General features: G+C 40.5%; 1 protein-coding gene across 1 annotated transcript in view; it reads right to left on the reverse strand.

Annotated features, from left to right (window-relative positions):
* Positions 1–20,114, reverse strand: part of frem2a (FRAS1 related extracellular matrix 2a) — a 50,196-nt gene that overhangs the window by 24,356 nt on the left and 5,726 nt on the right. The window contains exons 2-3 of the mRNA XM_070843698.1: positions 18,009–18,098; positions 6,893–7,039 (exon numbers count right to left, since the gene is read on the reverse strand). Coding sequence (XP_070699799.1) covers positions 6,893–7,039; positions 18,009–18,098 — 237 coding nt within the window. The remainder of the gene's footprint in view (positions 1–6,892; positions 7,040–18,008; positions 18,099–20,114) is intronic.

The raw sequence follows: 20,114 nt of genomic DNA on the forward strand, positions 1-20,114 counted from the left end.
TCTTTCATTTGAATCCACTTCACAAAGATCCATCTAACATGCCCGCTCATCAATGTACCCTCATCAGTGTAGGAAAGCTTACCGGTGCCACTGGATTTTACATCGAACAAACATCAAGGATACCCACGTGGCATAAGGCATACAGTAATACATTACATTTGGAAATATGCTGTTCATATTCCTTTGTCTACATTCACAGCGCCTTGTGAGAACAAGGTAAGCAGAGCCATGCCAGGCTGATGCATGTGCCTGTAAATAAAAGGGATTTTGTTGTCTTTTTTTTGCAGCCACTCAAACACCTGCACAAACAGAGGGAAAAAAAGAAGGTGACAAACACATGCAGGTGAGACTGGATACATTAGATTATACCGAGTAATATTTGAGAGCTGAGTACTGTATGCAAAAGTTAAGCTGAAAATAATCATACAGGCAGGAATACAAACTTTTACACAGTCACACTCTTTTATGTTGCTGCACCTTTGAAGGCCTGAAGTGATTAAATTCACTGAACCCAGGTGTGTGAAAACATGAATGGCAGCCTCAAGATTGTTATGAATGTTTTTTGGTGTTAAACTTTGCATTTCAGGGATTTTTTTGTATTTTTTTTTTTTATATTTTTGCTTTTCCCAAGTGTAACTAGGTCCAAATGTACTGCAGAGTATATTGAATCTACAGGTGTGGGATTTGCAATTTGTTTTCAGCCGAGCAGGCACTTCCCTGTCCAGACAAACCAACTGTTAATGTGATAATGGTCTCACATTTTACCTGATCTGTGGCTGGCAGCGCATTAAATGCAACACCATGATTCATTTCATTTTTGTAAACAACCCCGCACACCACACTGAGGCATTGTTGTCCCTAAACTCTCTCTCTGTTCTCTGCCTTTTTTGTCAACAGGAAGAGCTAATGATGCTGCTATAACTCACTGCAGCTGCACTAATACATCACAAAAGATCTACTTCTCTGGGGGCTGTTGAAAGGCTTTTTGGGAAATATAAGACTAATGGAAGTTTAGTCAAGACAACTCTTTGTTCGCTTGTTCGCTTGCTGAGTTGCCTTATTAGACTAACCTAAGTCAAGTTTTCTTAGGTACTGGTTGTACAAAGCTGGTTGGTACAAGTGGGTACTTTAAATGTGAATTAAGAACATTTCATGGTGAAACAGCTGCATTCATAATTAAAACTGAATATATTTAACAATACTGAGCATCAGGGAGTACAGTTAAAGTACCACCAGTCCTGTTTCTCACCTGAATCTAAAACAAAGTTAAGAAAATGTTTTGCCACATATCAAGTTCTGATTCAAAGAATTAATCTTCTGGGAAGCATTAATGTGCTTAGTAAATTTCATGGCAATCTGCCATTGGATTTTAATATTACTCCTGACTTTGGTGTTGGAAAAAAAAGGTCAACAAAAATAATACATGACGACCACGATGGTGGACAGCGCATTTCATGGCAATTTGTGCAGAAACTCTGGGAGACACTGCAATCTTTAGGCTGTGCCAGCAGCATCAGAACAACTCTGAGGGGTCTGGACTAATGCATAATCACAGGACACTGATGATCCTCATAGTCCAACCATGTACAATAACTTTATTATTTTTACCTTCAACCTATAAACTCAATCTCTCAATATCTCAACTTTATAAACGCTAGATATCAGCCTCATGATTCCAGTCCTGGTTGATTCAGTGCCACTTATAGTTACTGTAGTTGAAAGCAGAATACACGCTTTAATAATACATGCCCAGTACGTGTAAGGATATTTCCTTGTGCATGATTTGAACCCTGTGCGAAAAAGGCAGCCTCTGCCACTAATGATTAAGACACAGAGAGGCATTTATATCCAGAAAAGCCTAAAGCAGTGTCTTCAATGCAGATGGTTTCTATCAATCTTATCTTCCTGTTCTGGTTGATCAGTTGACAAATGTGAAAAACAACATATATGTACAAAAGACGGAGGAAGTGTTGATCTTAAACTGGTGGTGCCTCATCGTGCCACCCTTGGTGGACTCCCTGGAGGGAGCAGACACACCTTGCCTGGGGTCACACTGGGGTTCCTTCTCAGCAGGTGGAGATATACCCTTCCGAGGGCTTTTGATCTAAATGGTGCTGTTCCTCAGAGCTATAGTCCCTTGTGTTTGTGTCTCTATAGTGCACACAGACACACAGACTTTAACTCACGGATAAAGTGACTTCTTCACAAATAAATTCTGTTTATAGCTGCAAACTTTCCTTTCTTTTGCTCTGCACTATAGTTTATTTCACTATTGAAAGCAAACACTGCAATAGGCTGAGTTTGGCAGAATTTAAAGTAAACAATACATCACAAAAAAAATTAAGATTGCAGGTACCTCCATGCTCATTATACCATAAAGGTCATTTCACAAGAAGGCAGCTAAGATGGAGATCTATAGAAAAGAGGTTCAGGGGGGCAAATGTTTCTGTTCGCTCCTGGTGAAATTAAATGATCTCACCATCCATCCAACTTGGCAACAATAATGAGGCTGGAATACATCCCGCGGGATATAATTAACCTGGCAAATGTACACCTTGTTAACAATCCTCAATTTAAAAGGACAGCGCAGAAAGAGAAAGAAAAGTCGTCAAGGAGTGAGATTAGATGTATGGAGGAATGAGAACTCAATTTCATTGTTTTCCCATGGGGTTCTTCCTATTCCTCATACAGCAAAGACAGGAAGAAGAGAGGAAAGGAAAGGAAAGGTGGAAAGTATCATGAAAGGATATATAAATACAAAGATGAAGAGGATCCAGGAGAAAAACACCACACTAGATAACAACCAAATACAGAATACACACAAGGAAGACAGAGCAAGAGCAAACAGTGATTGAGCGCTGCACTGAAGTGAGACGAGACATGAGAGAAGAAGGTAGATATAAAATGAACGACAAATGGGGAGCGGGTGGAGGAAGAATATAAGACAGAGCCTATGGCGCAGACCCAGGGCTGTAAGGCAGTAAGGGAGCGGGAAGAAGAGAGGTGGTGTCTTTGATGAGGAAAAGCAGGTTAGCAGCAAAAGGACCGAACGCTCTGCGCGGTGAAATGAGGTGAGGGGGGATTATGGAAGAAAAGAAAAGAAGATGAGACAGGGTAAGTGGGTTGACGAGTCAGTGGGACAGTGCCATAGGAGACAGGAAGCAGTGACAGGACTCAATTAGATGAAGACACAGCATGTGAGGAAGAGGGCACACACCCGTGAAGTATTAAGATAAAGGTTGATATCTCGGTTGTGTATGGCTTTTTTTCATAACAAGTGAGACAGTGAGGTATAAAACAGTGGTAGAAAGAATCCAGTCTGATCCCCACACTCTCCAGCCCCGTGCTGCCAGAGCTCTGCGTAGTGGGGGCATCTTTGAACCTTGATCTTATCTCTGCGTTCCTCCTTCACTGATCCTCTCTACCTGTACATCCTGTTGTGACGGAGCATGTGTAACAGCTCCCCTCCGCTGTTGCCTGGCACCGCAGCAGCTTTCATCAGCTAACCCTAGCAACGGCAGCAAGCTCCTGACATCGCTGGGTGTCTTTTTCCATCCCTGGCACGCTCCCTGTCTAATCTAATGTAATCTAGCTATCTATCGGCTCATACAGTGTGTCTGCTCTTGACTTTTTTTTCTTGCCTTTTTCTCAATCAATTACCTTTTCATTTCCAGCTCTGATTGTGTTGTTTGTTACTACTGACCTATTTCTTCTTATACACAGGGTGAGAAGTAATTGCTAAACGCAAAGTAATGTTTTTTCGAACTGTTCTGGTTAAACGTCAGCATATTGGATTTGAAACTAAACAACAACTCTGAGGTTTAAGTGCTGACTTTGAGCTTTAAGGTTGTTTGATGGTGCTGATGGTGATGGCTGAACAGACATCACCACCAGCACCAAACAGACTTGTAGCAATTCTTAGAGCTGAAACAATTAGTCAATTAATCAATTAGTCAACCAACCAACAGGAAGTTAAGTGGCACATAATTGTATATTGAATATCTTTGGATTTTAGACTGTTGGTAGCACAAAACAAGCAACTGAATTTGGGCACTAGAAAACTGTGATGGCAATTTTACATTATTTTCGGACATTTTATCGACTTTTAATCAATTTTAGGATGATGCGGCAGGAACCTGATTATGTAGACAAGGCAAACACAGAGGTTGCAAGACCACTTAATTCAGTCTGCATTGTGGCAAGGAGAAAACATTCAGAATTGAGCCAAAGCTAAATGAGCAAAGATGAACACAAATAGATTCTCAACAACACTGACTCGTAATGAGATATTTGCTTAAAAACAATGCAAATTACAGTTTTAAAATGAGTTCGATTAACTTCAAACATCAATCCAAGGTACAATTACTGTGCTGGGATTGTATTGGATTGCATTACATTGTGTGGTGTTCCTGCTATTTTGTCCACCTCGAGTATGTCACCACTCCATTATCGGTTCATTCACTCCATTCTTCTGTTCACCAGCCCAGTAAATTGAAATCTATGAAAGTTATTAGATGACTTTTATCAGTTTCTGTTTTTCATTCTGTTGCCCTAAACTAGACCATATTTCATCATCAGTGCCTGTCTGAAGTGATCCACACTGGGCATATTGACACTCAAATACATAGACATACATGCACGCAAGTGTACGTAAAATATTTTATTTGGATTATGAGACAAAATGCTGTTGTCAGAGAGACTTAGGTTTTAGTGCTTCGGAGTAAGATAGATTTCTTAAGGTTACAAGTAAATGGTCCTCTTTAATCTTTCTTCAAACTGCAGCTCATGCTCTAGCTATGTCGGACAAGGTGGAACGCACATTGACGCCGCTGCATTTCTAGCGCCACGTCGACATACCATGTTAGTTGTTCATTCAAAAAGAGGGTTTGAAAGTGAAAGTGTATGTATGTTGTGTGTGTGGTTAGAGATAACCAGGTGCTCAACACATCGACTGTGCAAAGATGAGAGTCAGGACGCAAGCTTTCATGTGCGCCCAAGAGATACACTTAAAACCTTCCCGTGAGGAATCACATATACACACGTGCACACACACACACACACCAGCGCACACACAGGTAGATAAGTCTTAAAGCTTACATAAACTGCCTCAGTGTGATGCTAACACCTGACCCAACGATTAACAGGGATCAGAATGATGATGAGAGGTGGGAGAGAGTAAAAGCTGCTTACGGCTGCTGCTTCTCCCAGAGCGAATGAGCTGAAGCATGACAAAGTCAGGGCTAAGAGGAGCATTCAGGGACAACATCGCCATTATCCTTTTAACCTTCGAACCAGCACAAACACACTCAGACATAAGCACAAAAACATGTTTCCAGCACAAAATCACCTCCATCTGCTGGTCAAAAAGCATATTAAAAAACCCATTGATATTTGTGTAGCCGACAGGATATGAGATTTGAGCACACAGAGCCAGCAGTGTGTTCTTTGTCCACTCTGTGCTTTGTCCACTGCAGCCAGCATGATGATCACTTTGTATGTAACTTTGCTGATGATTCACTTATTGTCAGTATTCTAGATAAAAGAGAAATGTCACCATTAACAGCTGTGACAAGGCATTTTACAGTCTAATATGGCTCCAAGGGTAAGAGCAGCCATTCATACGCTACTTACAGCAGGTTGACAGCTACACTCGATCGATGATAAGCTGAATTGTAAGAGCAAAACTGGTTTAATTTGGAAGAAAATGCAGTTTTTTTTCTTCACAGAAAATGTATACATTTTCCCTAGAACACGACTTTGAAGAGCATGGTCGCTCAGTCACTTTTCCAAGCAAAGTTGTGAAAGTAGCTTTGTATTTGGTCTGATTTCACCTCAATCTTTTCTCCTCTATTTATTTCATACTGCAGTTTAGGGCCCCGATGCCACTAACCCACCTGCATAAAATAACTTAACTGACACACTGCTACACAGTTGTGAAGACTACACCCAACAACTAGCTGGCATGCATGACAGAAGACACAATATAAATGATCTATATTTCTTTAAACTAACACTGGGAAAAGACAAACTGGCCAACTTTGAACGGACACTTGTAAGATCTTGTAGTGCCAGTCAGACTGTAAGGCGACGGCTGACCACACACCATTGACTGGCTGAATGTCAGTGCCCTCCAAGTCATACAGATATAAACCAATCAACATTCACTCACATCTACAGCTTTGCTAAAGAAACTAATAGAAATCAATCATGTTATTTCATCAGTGACTTAATCTGACCTCAGTAACCTGATCATTATTTATGCTCTCAGTGCTTCTTTGAGGATTTCATCATATCCACCTGGTCATGTACCTTAATGCCTTTTCATGTCCTCACTGTGGCAAACCACTTGCCTATCTGGAGACAAATCAAGCTGAACTTTGAACATCAAGGAAAATGGCAGGTTGCTTCACAAGCTGTCATGTAGCAAAACACTTTTCTTGACACAGTTTTCCTGTGTGAGCTGATAAATAAAGAGTTATGTCTCTTTTGACAACATTGACCTTACAGCCATCGCATCCAGTGCTCCTCAAACTCATGACAAAAAAATTATTTTTGCAAAATGGTTCAAGGCCAAACAAGATTACTTTGGCATTGAGGATAAATTTGGTTATAGTGTGTGTGTTGAAAGGAAACACTGCAATTGCTTTTCATTTTCAACTTTCAGAGAAGGTCTTGGGAACCACTCTAAGCTTATGGTCGGCACATAAAATTGTGTACACTATTGACCATCAAGCAAAACAGTAGGAAAATAAGCTTCAGGTTGTGTGTTATTACATGAATTCCATTATCTGGCCTTATTTTCTGTGCACTAGTGGCGCTAGTGTGGCTGAAAACACAAAGCATGTCCTTTTGGATCGGAAAGGAAGAGAGACAGATCAACAAACAGACTAACCAACGAAGGACGTCTCTCCCAGGTAGCCTCTGCGTCTGAGCACCACCTCCAGGAACTTGTCGTCCTCGTCCACCACGTAGTACTCCTTTTCCAGAGAGATCCAGGCCCAGTCCAGACGAAACTGCTGGCCCTTAAGCTTGTTCCCACCTGAACAAAATACACAAGAACATTAATACTTTTTGTTACTCCTGACTGTAAACTGTTTTTTTTGTTTTGTTAATGTTGCATTTAAAAAAACAAAGCATCTACCTGAACTGACTGAATGTGTTGCTTCTTTAATAACTCTATGTGAGTGACAACTTACAGTTTATTATGTATTATGTAAGATCACTGTGGAAATACTGTTAGCATGTCGGTGCCTACTATTTCTCTGAGTAACTACAAAATGCTGAGTCCAATAATCTATAAAAATTGGAAAGGAAATCATTGGGGTGGAGTTATGTGACCAAAGGGGGCAATTACTGTAAAACTGTAATGAAGAAAAAGTGTTTTAATTCTGTTCTATGTGCGTTCACAACATCTGCAACAGAATATTTACAGATTCATAAAAAAATAAAAATAAAAATCTATAAAATTAAACCACACCTTCGTATATCTAGCAGTCTATCTTTTCATGCTCTATAATCAAATTAAACATTTTCTTGGTCTGTTTTATCTTTTATTCGGGAAGTATTTGGGAAACTAATGGGCTCCACTGTATTAAGGCAGGTTTTGCACAGTAAATGTTCTTGTTAGTGCTAGGCTAATAGAACTAGTCAATAGCTGCCACTTCAACAAGCGGACAGGAACGACGCTGCTTTGTCTGGCTAATTTACCCACCTGCAGGAGAAGAGGATGGAGCTTTGTGATAATGAAAGGAAATAATGAGAGGCTTCTAAAACTGAACTTCAATAAGTGGAGGAAAGATCTTTTTCTTTTAATCTGCTTTGTGTAGTGATGAACAATGCCTAACTATGCATGGCATTCCTGTGAGTGCTAAACTAAATATGTGAATGCAGAGGGAAACACAGAGGTGGAGGAAGGATTGTGCAAGCGTTATGTGTAGGCTGTCAGAAAGGAAATCTCATTTAGCTCTATTGAGGACGATTTCAAAGCTGTTTGTTCTTCCAAGTCACTTATGCCTCTTAAATCCCAGAGCAGTGAGGCTGTTAAAAGCACACACAGCATAGCACTTCACCTCGCTCTTTGTAGAGGTCATAAACGGCAGCAAGGCAGCACGTGGTGCCACTATGTGACTAATCCTGGACTATAGCACATCAGATGAATTAAGAGTATTTCTTTACACTGATCAGTGAAATATCCCAAATAGTATCATACAGAGTGGAGATGACATCTTCCACCTCCACAACTAAGAACATGTACAGGTTCTCAGTTCTCTGTTAGAATACATTTCTAACACAGTGTTAAAACACAGCAGAGGTGAAAAGTTCAGCACTTTCTGGCTTGGCACACACAGCTACAGCATGCAGAGGTGAGGACACAGCTAATATAATCAGAGCTCATGTATCCTCGTAAAAGCCTGTAGGCAAAGTTCAGGCTTCACTTAGCAGGTGCAAATACAAAGTCACACACATCCACCCACGCAAACACATACAACTCTTCAATCCCAACTTCAATGCAACCTTGACTTTCATCCCAGGTCCCTGATAGTAAATACAGCATAAGCTGCCTGAAATCTTGGTGTGTGCGTCTTTGTTTGTGTGTGTACCAGTCCTTCTGACCTCCCGTTGAAGGTGAGGCGCTGTGCAGAGACAATGGGGATCTGAGTCAGTCGGCTTCAGACTGTCTCACTCCTCGAGCCTTTCATAAGGATAAAAGGCCTTTCACATGTGCTGACCATACAAAAAGGCGGCTTTGAAATCATCCTCAATAGAGCTAAATTCACTTTACACCTTCTTTCAAAGGCTTTCCTGACAAAAACTCACCACAAGGGTTTTTTTTAACCAATTAGGGATCATAGTTTTCTGTACAGCAAATTTCAAAGATCAGAACAATGAGAAATGTGAAGAAAAAACTTTGATGCTACAGTTTTGATGCTGGCTTGTACGATCTACTTCATAGAACAATCACCAATGAAGGGTTAAAATCAAAAGACTTCTAACTTTAATGCATAGTAAGGATGTTTTTTGTTGTTGCTCTTACTAAGCTTGTGATCCAAAGTTTGTTACAGCTGCTGGTTTTGTCCTTCTGACATGTTCAATATGTTCAGTACTGTAGATGTGCAGCATGTCATCATGTTAACCATCACATGTTGGTCTACATGGTCTGATACAATACAGACTCAGCTCTTGACTTGGATAAAGTAGGTGAGTCTACAGAAACTCAGTGATACGGTTGAATTTGGAAAATTTGTAATTTAGTAATCCCTTTGGCTCATTGTTTTGTTTTTATGGTCACCAAGTCAAGGCATGGCTCAGTCTTAAAACTCTCATTTGTCTCAATTTCACTCTTCAGCAAAACCGATCTGATAAACCCAACGTACACAACCTTCCCTACCTTGAAATTGTTTACTAGAACTTAATCCACAACATTTTGTAAGGACGCATTTATTTTCTGGAGAAAATAATTGTTTGATACAACTTTTAATTTTCCTGCTGGGTAGCCTTGGCAGAGACACTTTAATTAATGCTGAAGTGCAATTACAGATCAAATAAGATGTAGGCGGCTTTAAAAACAAAACAAAGGAAGGGCCAATTCTATTTCCTATTAAATACATGTATTTTCATACAAAGAGTTTCAGCCCCACCGTAACCCCCTCCTCTCTTTTCTGCCTAACCTCCTCCTTCAAAAAGGTATGCAAATCCATGACCCCTTAAAGAAGCTTCCATAAAAGGTACAATCATTCATTCAAAAGCACATCAAAATCAGTGCTACTGGCCTCCATACAGGCCTGATTATCTGCTCTGCTTCTGAATATGCTGCTATAGGCACCAGCCAAGATCCTCTGACTTCAGACTTAGGAAGTGCATCGAGTCTCTCAAATCTTAAAACTTGAGAGTATGTTAAGTCAAGAGACGTTAGTGTCAAAGTCAAGTGGAGTTGAAAGAATTTTTGATTTTGTAAAAAGTCTTGATCCGACTTGAGTCAGAGTCATATGATTTGAGTCAAAAGGCCATCCATGCATGTTCCATTTGAGTCAGCTAAAACTGAAAAGTCAGAGTTTGGAGATGAATAACAGGGTAAGATGGCAAGAAATATCCGTGAGCATCAGCAATATTGGGTACCTCAGCTAATGTTTCTTAGACTGAAGTCAAAAGGAACAAACTAATATAAAGTTTGACAATATTTTGTTTGTTTTCATGTCCAGTGATATGAGCCTAGTAAGCAACAATTCAGGCTTTTCCTTGAACACAGAGATCCACTGTTATTACATCCACCGAACAAGTCACAAGTCACAGTAACGATCACTTTACTGGTATGTGTAGTTAGAGGAATGTGGGTTATGTATGTAACTAGATGAAGAGCGCCTACGCAGTGTTTTACACAATATGTTAGAACTTATTTTATTCTCTGTTACATGTTGCAGAACCACACAGTGACACAAACAGTGACTGTCTTTAGATCAGATTTCCTGAAAATGCTTTTTCAAACTCTTTTCCAACACAGACTCACGCTTGTCCAATAAACATACCTCATATTTATGTGTAGCACACACACACAGGTGAAGGTGAGACTATCGTTCACAGCTTTTGGGGATGCGTGAAGCATGTGTTGAAATGTGTGTGTGTGTGTGTGTGTGGTAGAGGAGTGTGGAGGGAGGGTGCCAATCCCGTATGCGGTCACCTCTCTTTGCGCTGAACTGTTCTTGTACTTCTGATAACAGGGACAGTCTGAATATGTACTGTAACAGCCAACGCTACATGTCAAAATGACATTTACATAAGAAACATCACTACCAGAGTTTCAGTTTTTCAATTCAAAACAAACACAAGCTTTAGCTCTTAGCCTCAGTCTTAAAAAATCAAGTCTTGACTTTCTTGAGTTTCAACCGTGTACGTGTGTGTGTGTGCATGTCTGGGACTTCACACCCAAAATCAAAGGAAAATTTTCACAGCAAGACGGTGCCGTCTGCTGCTCAGTACATCTATTCTGCTGCTGGCAGCGTAGCCCTTCCCTCACTGTTACGTCTCCATCTGCCTTCTGTACTGCTCCTTTGTATACGAGTCCCCATCTCCCAGCGCAACTGGCAACCAAACAGCTATATGCAACCAACAAACCAAAATGATCTCTTTCACCATGGAAAGCTTTGGAGAAACATTGAACTAGGAGGTAATCGTTAAATCTGCTATTTGTAGAGTTGGTAATGTGTTCCTTTTTTCAAAGCACGTATGCATGTGAAGCGCTGCGACACTCTTTCTGCCAAAATAGACTACTCAGCTGTATTAGGAGCCCACGCTCCATCCTTTTCACAGGAGTGCCTCTCTACATAAATTTTGATGGTTGACAAAACACAAATATTTCACTCCCCCTCAGGTTCCAATACCTTTTAGCTGATCCTGACAGATGTGCAGCTTTCACTGTACTAACACTGAGAGGCTTTGCATGTGTACAACTAGTGGCAAAGAGGATCACAAAGACTGTGATGGGTTCTGCACTCAGCTGTTCCTTTCTTCGACAAGGAGTGTGTGTGTGTGTGTGTGTGTGTGTGTGTGTGTGTGTGTGTGTGTGGGCATGAATATATCAGACTGAACACAGGTAATTTTACAGGTCTTTAAGCAAATCCAAATCCAGAGTCTGCATGTATGTGTGTATGTGTGTGTGTGTGTGTGTGTGTGTATGTGTGTGTGTATTGTGTGCGTGTATCCCACTCCAGTTACGTTTCGCCCAAGGCAATCAGCATGATAGTGGATAACTCCTGAGGTGCGGCGAGATATCAGTAGGCTGACCAGGAATTCATGGCCCTGGGCGAACACAAGTATTTAAAATGCTGCTCAACTCCAGGGCAAGTTGAAGCTGAGGTGTGTGCGGTTTCTTTGTTGTTAATTCACCAGGGTCAAGTACATTTTGACTGTCTGGACTGCTGCTTTCAAAAGGAATGTATGCAGGTAATTAATTTCAACAAGTCACTACATCTGATCAGTGGCTTCACAGGGTGCCAAACCGAATCAGATGTAGGTCGAATCCAGCACTGATGTTCATATCGCCAAGTGTAATATACTGCGCATGTGATTGTGTATGTGTGCGTGAGTGTGCCTGTGGGCAACAGAGGAAGTGAAGTGCACATACATCACCCCCACCAACCACTCTAAAGAGATAAAAGTTGCGTGCAACAGAATAATGTATCGTTTCCACCCTACATTCAATAGCCATCAGGCATGACTGTGCTGCAGAAACACTTTAAGCAACCTTGCACATGAAACCATAGGAAACTGACACCTGGGACAGAGAACCCTCACGCCTTTGAAGTTCTTGTGATACACTTAATAACTGTGAAGTTTTTCACTGATGTCTACAAAGACAGCCATATACAACCCTGGGCAAGGCTTAAAGGGAGAAGACTTGAGGACAAAAAAAAAAAGGTATCTTCCTTGAGGTGTATGTGTGTCTGCAGTTGTACAGTTATGCATGTGTGTGTGTGTATGTTTCTGTATCTGTGTGTGTCTATGTGCGTTCTGTGTGTGTCTGGTGAATGATAACACCTAAAAGCAATTGTTCTCCTGCAGAATTTTTTGTTTTTGTGCTCATCACAGAGGCAGAACTCCAGCAACCCTCCTATCACTCCAGCTTAATCACAAGTCCCCCATGCAACTAATATAACATTTAACAGAGGGATGAGTTTAATGTACCTCAGGATGGTTACTGGCACTCCTGAGAGAAAATGTGTCTGAGCACGGAGATGATAAACTAGCTACTCTGGCCTCTCTTTTCCGCTTTTTTTCCCTCTGCTCTCATTTCCCCTCCATCATCTCTCCCAACTCCTTAAAACTAAATTTTATTTTTCCAGAAAAGTTCATTTTCACTTTGGTGGCTCTTCCTAATGTTTACTTTTAGATATATGGTTTTTATTACACAGTTTCAGAATTCAAACAATAAAGTGGAGCTCTCAACAGCTCCCCAGTGCTGCGTACTTTTATATTGCAAAGTGAGCTGAAAAATGCAAATAAGGCATCTTCACATTTTAATGCTTATTTGATTTAAATATGAATTAAAGGTCCATTGAGATCCATTAAAAATGAAATAGCAGGAAACAGAGACGGATGACATGAAAAGACAGTAAAACGGAGAATGAGATTTTATGTTAGTTGGAATTGTCACTTTCCTACAGTTTCACTCTGTATAGAGAAAGCCATGTGCCTCATAAGGAGGAAGAAGGGTTGGGGGAAAATTGGAGGAAAAAAACTAATTGCTGTGATAAAAAAAAAAGAGTGAAGCAACCGTGTGAAAAAAGGTAACAGAAAAACTATAGATGATAAAAGAGAAAATCCAATGCTGATAATTGGGAGGAATGTACAGTACAAAATTTAACTTTTAACATTTTAGTGGCAAAATAAATGTTGAGAAGATCCAGTTTTGTGTTTATTCTTGAGATTAGAGGGTGTTTGGTCTTGCTTGTGTGTTTACATGTCGAGGAACGGCTGTCAAGCATAGAGAAATGCAGAATCAAAGATGATTAACTTGATGAAAAATCCCTTCACATCTCTCAACAAGTCTCACACTCTCATCTCGACGCTCTAATGAGATGCAGATCATCGCGAGCGACATTCACATCTGCAGAATGTGCTGTAATCCTACAACAGAGAGATCCATCAGCACCAACGCTGACAGACAAACACGGCAGGCGGGGACACACAGCAGGAAAAGACAGCGAGGGTATGACAGTAAAACCAAATCCTGATGCCTGAGACGGAGTCGGCACTCAGCACAATAGAACACAGCTTACTTTGAGATTAAACTCGGCAAGACAGGAGGGCAAAATATTAAGACTGTACCTCAACAGGAAAAGGGACATTGATAGGCGCAGAGACAGACGAAAATAACACTAAAGAACGACATATATAATGAACGTGGTTACTGAGCAAAAGAATGGAAAATGAACAAAAAACATCCAGCGAGATCTAAGACTGACAGTGTGAGAAGAGAGAGATGAAGAGGATAAAGATAGGAGAGTTGGGCCCAGGGAGAAGTGAGTGACAGTAAATTCCTGAATGCAGACAGATAAAGAGAATCCTCTCCTAAAGCCAGGGGATGTGTTAGTGCGTGTGTGTCAGTCTGTGCTGCATGCTGATGTATTTCCTTGCAATCCTGCCCTGATCAGTAAAACTTGGCTGGACGGGTTAAAGAAAAAGAAAAAAAGGTCAAAAGATTAACCTGCTCAATTTGTGGTCATGGTGACAGCCAATTTAACCTGTAATAGCTTGTTTTTTAGGGTGCCTTTACATCTAAACCCTCTAAAGCAGGTGAGACATGTTAAAAGAGGACTGAAAAAAGTTATAGTGTCACAAATGCGTTTCTTTGGAAACGAATTAAACAGCTTTTTCAATTCAGGACATTCCAAGGAAATCCAGACATCTACAACTGGATTATCCCATTTACATTCAGCGTGTTCAGCTGAGATATGATCAGACTGTGTGAATCATTCTACTGTCGAGTTTAAGAGTTATTATAGAAGAAGTTTAAAATTGGCTCATTTATTTCTTTTTTCAGTGACCGATTTCTTCCATTCATTAGAAAGAAAGTGTGTTTGTACATAAATAATTTGCAACACTTCTCATGTACCAGAGAAGAGGGCAACACAAGGAGGTCATCTCATCTGAAGTTTTAGCGCTGCTTTTATGAAAAAAAGGGTCTTTTGAAGAGAGGGGGAAAAAAAAAAAGTAATCACAGTGGCACCACACATCTACACCCAATCATGCTCAAACAAAACTGATGATAAAGAAGTGGTGCCCTTGCAGAATAGTCTGCGGTGGTAATTGGTCCTCTAACACTAAGAAGGGAAAAGTTACAATCAAAGCATTTTGTTATATACAAGAGATATGTGTGAAAGAAAACATATATTGTGTGTATTGTGTGCAGTGAAAAGGGGGAATAAAGAAGCTGCAGGGGTTGTTTTAAGGGGATATATTATCATTATAAATCCGGATAAAGCAGATAAAGCAGTGATATGTCCGAGCTGCTCTTGGGCAAGAAAGAACGATTCTATTGTAACAACCAATTTTGCCTACAACGGGAGGATTAACAAAAAAAAAAACAAAAGAAGACAGGACGAGGAGAGAAGTGGAGGGAAATCATGCTTGTTTTCTTCTCAGAAAAGATCTTTCTGTGAGTGAATGCATAAAAATCTCTTTCCTGACAAAATATCCTGGTTACTCTAGAAAATCCACAGATCTCGTTTCATAGGGACTGTTCCTTTGGTAGAAAGTTGTTCCATTAAAAATTATTGGCATTGAGATGTGGGTCATCCTGAGTAACCGCAGTACTGCTTCTGGATGGATATGTTGCTGTTGATTTTTTTTTAATGTGCTTTTTTTTTTTTTTAGTGCTGTCAGAACCGCGAATGTAATTCCCTTCAATTACATTTAACGTTATGTCAGTGGAAGAGATAAAAACCTAGAAAACAAACCTTAATCTGCGCCGCAAGAGTTGTAATCAATTAATTCATCAATTAGTCAATCAGCGGAAAATAATTTGCCGCCACTGTGATAATTGAAGGATCGTTAAGTAGCGTTGTTTGTTTGTAATTTCCATGAACTTTGCTTCATTGTAATTTACGCTGCTTTCTGCTGCTCTATCATAACTACCTGGACATCTCACAGCCAAAGAGAAGCCTGGGAAACAAGCCATGTTCCAACCCATTGGAGTTAACTATAGTGATCCTTGCTGGTCTTAACCTGTGACGGAGGGTGCTTCCTGCCACTCTTCCCCTGTAGATGAGCCTGTAATAGGGCCAAGTAATTACCAGTGGCTGCCTCGGGGCTCTGCCCTGCTCAAACGCCCAGGGCTCTCATTACCCACAATGCTGCCTGGGCTCTAAAATATCAAACACCTCTTTGTGCTGGAGGCCCTACCGCACCTTAGCCTGCAGCTACCCCTCTGTGCTCTGCTGTGTATGCATGTGTGGGATGGTTTGCGTGAGTGTGTCCCATCACACATCTGGATTAGTGTTTTAACACATCTATATAATATATACTGTATAAGTGTTACCGCTTACATGTCCATTGATGTGTCAGAATAACATAACTTCCTGTAAAATAAAGGCTTATAGACAGGGGGAGTTTTGGGGGATTTTTTTGGGGGGGAGGAAGAAACCGAGAAGGATGCTTTACATTTTTGCAGTATGTAGGATTTGTGTAATTTCTTTGCAAATACTATGTCTGGAATTAGTCTGCAGTAACACCAACTCTCTTGAAAGAAGAGGAGAGGGCCAAAGTAGATTTAGTAAACTTGTGTATTGATAACATAAACTTTAAGCCTCACTGTTGCTAAGAACAGAGAAATATAAAAAAAAAAAGCATCTTTACAGGGACACGGGCAACCAAGAAGTCAGCGTCTCTCCTTTTATGTATATAAAGTAACTGCTATTCTTCCATGCATTAGCACTTTCTTCTAAGTCCATTGGCACCACAGTTTGAAAACCACCTTTGAAAAATGGGTCTAGGGCTAATTCACAAAACAATGAGTTCATATTTTCAGACAGAAATTGTGAAATATAAGGTTGTCTTCCTGTGTAAGGAAGAGAGCACAAACATTTTGATATTTGTGGTTGTGCTTCTAACCAGACTAAGACAACTAACCTCTTGGGTGTGCTTTGGTATTTGCAACACGTCCCACTTGCTTGTGCTTCCACTCTTACATGGGTTAGGGCCCACTGATAAATACTCCGTATCATAACGAATACCATTGAATTTCCTCCGTTTACAGCGTGCAGCTCTAATAAATTCTTTGAAATGTTGTTACTTCATTTGGATTCATTTTCTGGAGCTTGCTGATTTTGAACCTGTGCAACCACCTCTCGAGCTTCCCTTCACTCGCAGGGATTTTATATGCGAGACTCCCATCTGCTGATTGCTTAATTAGCTGCTGCCTTGGCAAATGGACGATAATTTCATGCACATTTCAAGCAGACATATAGAACAAAATTCACAGACTTTAAAGAGGGCACAAATCAGTGATTTACAGTTATAATGCTTCTGAGGCTATTCGTATTAGACAGGATTTTATACATGAAAATAAAAGCATGTTATTTTTCTCTAAGTGAAAGCCCTCATTGCTCGATACATGTTGTTCGAATGTTCTTCTCCGAGCTGGCAAAATAAAGCCCTGAGATATCAGCCTTGCATCGAGAGAATATACAGTAATTCTACTTGACACATCCTGCAGTAATATTCACAAATTATACAGGCAGTCTCATTAAATCATTGAACTGTGAAAATGATGTGCGTTAATGTCTGCACCACAAAAATAAGTTTTCTATCTTTGATGAGCCTGGGAGCCTTATCGGTTCACCAGGAAGCTAATACACTATGATGTAGCATCATTTGTAGTATGCGCTTACAGACAAAGGGCTTCTGTCAGCCTACATATATTTGTCAGAAATTGATATTCTGACCCACGTCTGCACAACTGCACTGCTGCTCTGTATGGCAGGTAACTTTACAGGCAAATCCTGAATCGAATGAAGTCAGTGCAAATAGTCACTTAATACATCTGAAGCTGACAGAGGGAAGGCTTCACTCCAGCAGAGTGTTTATGAATAAAAACAATAGAAATGTCAAAAATATTCTTTACTGAACTCTACGTAAAAATCTGTCAGAAACTATTAGCAAAATTAAATTCACTATGAGCTGGGATATGATGCCTGACAGCTGACTGGCAGGTCCATCACAGTTATGAGTTGTGAGTTACTGTATGAGTAATGAGTAATTCTCTGAACCCTGACAACTCAGAGAGAAGAGGAGCATTACAGATTCACCTGAACAGATGAGTCTAAAGGTTAGAGAGACCATACCACACCCAAAACTGACAGGTCTGATCTTCACGTTAGCCGGTTCAATATTTTGTTGAAATGTCATTCTGTAACATATTCAGTCCTTTTTTTCTGCTCAAAGTGTTTCGCTTCTGTGCATAAAAGAATACAAGTGGATAAAAGCTCAATGCAAATATAAAGATAAAATCTTACCACTATCCTCAACGGAGAAATGGAAGACATCAGACGTGGCATTTTCTTCATTCCGTAACACATAGCAGATGTTCAAGTCATGAATATCAGCTGTAACAGGAAAGTGACTTTTAGTTAAGTGATAAAATAGGTATACAAATCAGGCATGGAAGAAGCACAAAAAGAAGAAAACAAACAAAAAAATCACAGTAACACACAAACAACAACAAATGTTTTGATGTAGTTAATGGCAGAATGCAAATGAGGGCCAGTGTACTCTGCATTTTAAATTTAAGGGTTACATTGTCTTTTGAAAGTGAGATGATACATGATGAAAATTGTAACGGTCACCTTGCGCCAACTTAAAGCAAGGTGGTGCTTAATTATAAATTGTATATCGAAGAGATCTGTCCTTGTCAAGACTTAAAAATATATTTATGAAACAATTTGCATTTTAAGATTACAAAAAAAAAAAACTGCTGGCTACAGAAATAGCCTCAAACACTCTTTGAAGCTGTATTGTGGCTTTATGGTTTGTTCAAACACTCTCTCTGTCGAATAATTGCTCAAAGATGGAAGCTGTCCCGCCTCAGCACCATATCAGCTTCGGTAACAGCAGGTCTCTAGTATCACACTGATTTAGTTCCTTATCAGTACTCAGCATGAACAATTTTCTACCAGAGAAAGCATTCTGAAAGTCATGCATCTGTAATCCAGGACGATAAGGCCACGACCTCAAATCCGAGACTGCTCGAGCTAAACCAACAGACAACGTTCAAATCCTGAACCTGCCAGCTTTCTGTGTCAACAGCCCTGAAAACCAGGTGACAGTGGATCTTTTAATGACAGACGAGGGTAAGAATGTTAAAAACAGGATTGCGGCGGGCACCTACACTTCCACAGCTGTTTTCCCCAACTTCTCTGAATTACAGGGCTCTGCCTGCATTTTTTTTTCCACCATTCTCCAGAAACGTCTATTACAGTGCAGAAAAATCATCAGGACTGTGAAAGGGCTTGGCCCCTGCGAACCACCTCCTTCAATAATAGATGTCAGACGAAGGAGGTTCATAAAAGTATAAACCCCTGACTCTTGGCTGGGACGCATCTTAAACCTCTTAGTGGCTTCCTGTCGCTGCTGCCTCGCCTACTTCCCTTCAAACACGGAGACGTGTGTTTCAAAAAAAAAAAAAACTATACAAACATTTATAAATCATATGATGAGTTTCGCAAGAGTGTTCTTATTACTTTAAGATTGTTGTTCATCTTTTCACATTAGTGAGTATCGATCTGATTGTACAGGAGGGGAGGCAGGAAGAGGATGTTCTCCGGAGTGTTGTGACACAGCCTTGAACAGGAGGACCTTGCAAATATAAAGTCAACACTATGAACCAGGGGCTCGATGTTCATCAAATATTTAAAGAGAATGCCTCATGGGATGTGCCCTGGAAATAGGATGAGTAAATAAAGAGCGAGGGATTGTCTCTTTCACCTGACTGATTCTTCTGACGAGCCTGTTTGCTCTCTCTCAGTCACTCTCTCACGCTCCTTCCCTCATTCTTTATTTCTCTCATGCCACCTACACCTCCCCCTTCCTCCCTTTCCTCCTGCCTCCTTTGCACTCTCTTCCACTTTACTTGCTCTCTCTGCGCCCTCCTCTAAACCTCTGCCTCTCTTTCTCGCCGCGCCCTGTCTCATCTGTGCCCTCTTGTTTCAGAGACTGCAGCCGCACGGCGTTTGTCAGAAGTGTCCGTCGTCTCCTGCAGACTGAAGAGCTCGTTTTTCACTCAGTTTTCCCAGAACCTGTTTGAGCTGACGCCAAGCGGTGGCACAAGCAGGTGAACTTTCTTACTTGTTCAACTAATTGTCGCAGCATGATACAAAATACCGCTTTGATTGCATCGCCTTTAGCCTTAATCAGTGGCATTGTTGTCTTGATTCAGTCTGCAATATCAATAAACAGTCGCACACACAAAAAAAATCTTTACATGGTTCACGTTGCCTATCTCACTCCCTGTGCTGGCGATGGATAGAAACCAGATGAATGTTTTCTATATGCATTTCTAACATGCCTAATTGTAATAAATTGTTTCAAATCAAACTGACCTGGTCCAACCATCAGACTGTGCT

The sequence above is a fragment of the Pempheris klunzingeri genome, chromosome 14 (genome assembly GCF_042242105.1).
Source record: "Pempheris klunzingeri isolate RE-2024b chromosome 14, fPemKlu1.hap1, whole genome shotgun sequence".
NCBI lineage: Eukaryota > Metazoa > Chordata > Actinopteri > Acropomatiformes > Pempheridae > Pempheris > Pempheris klunzingeri.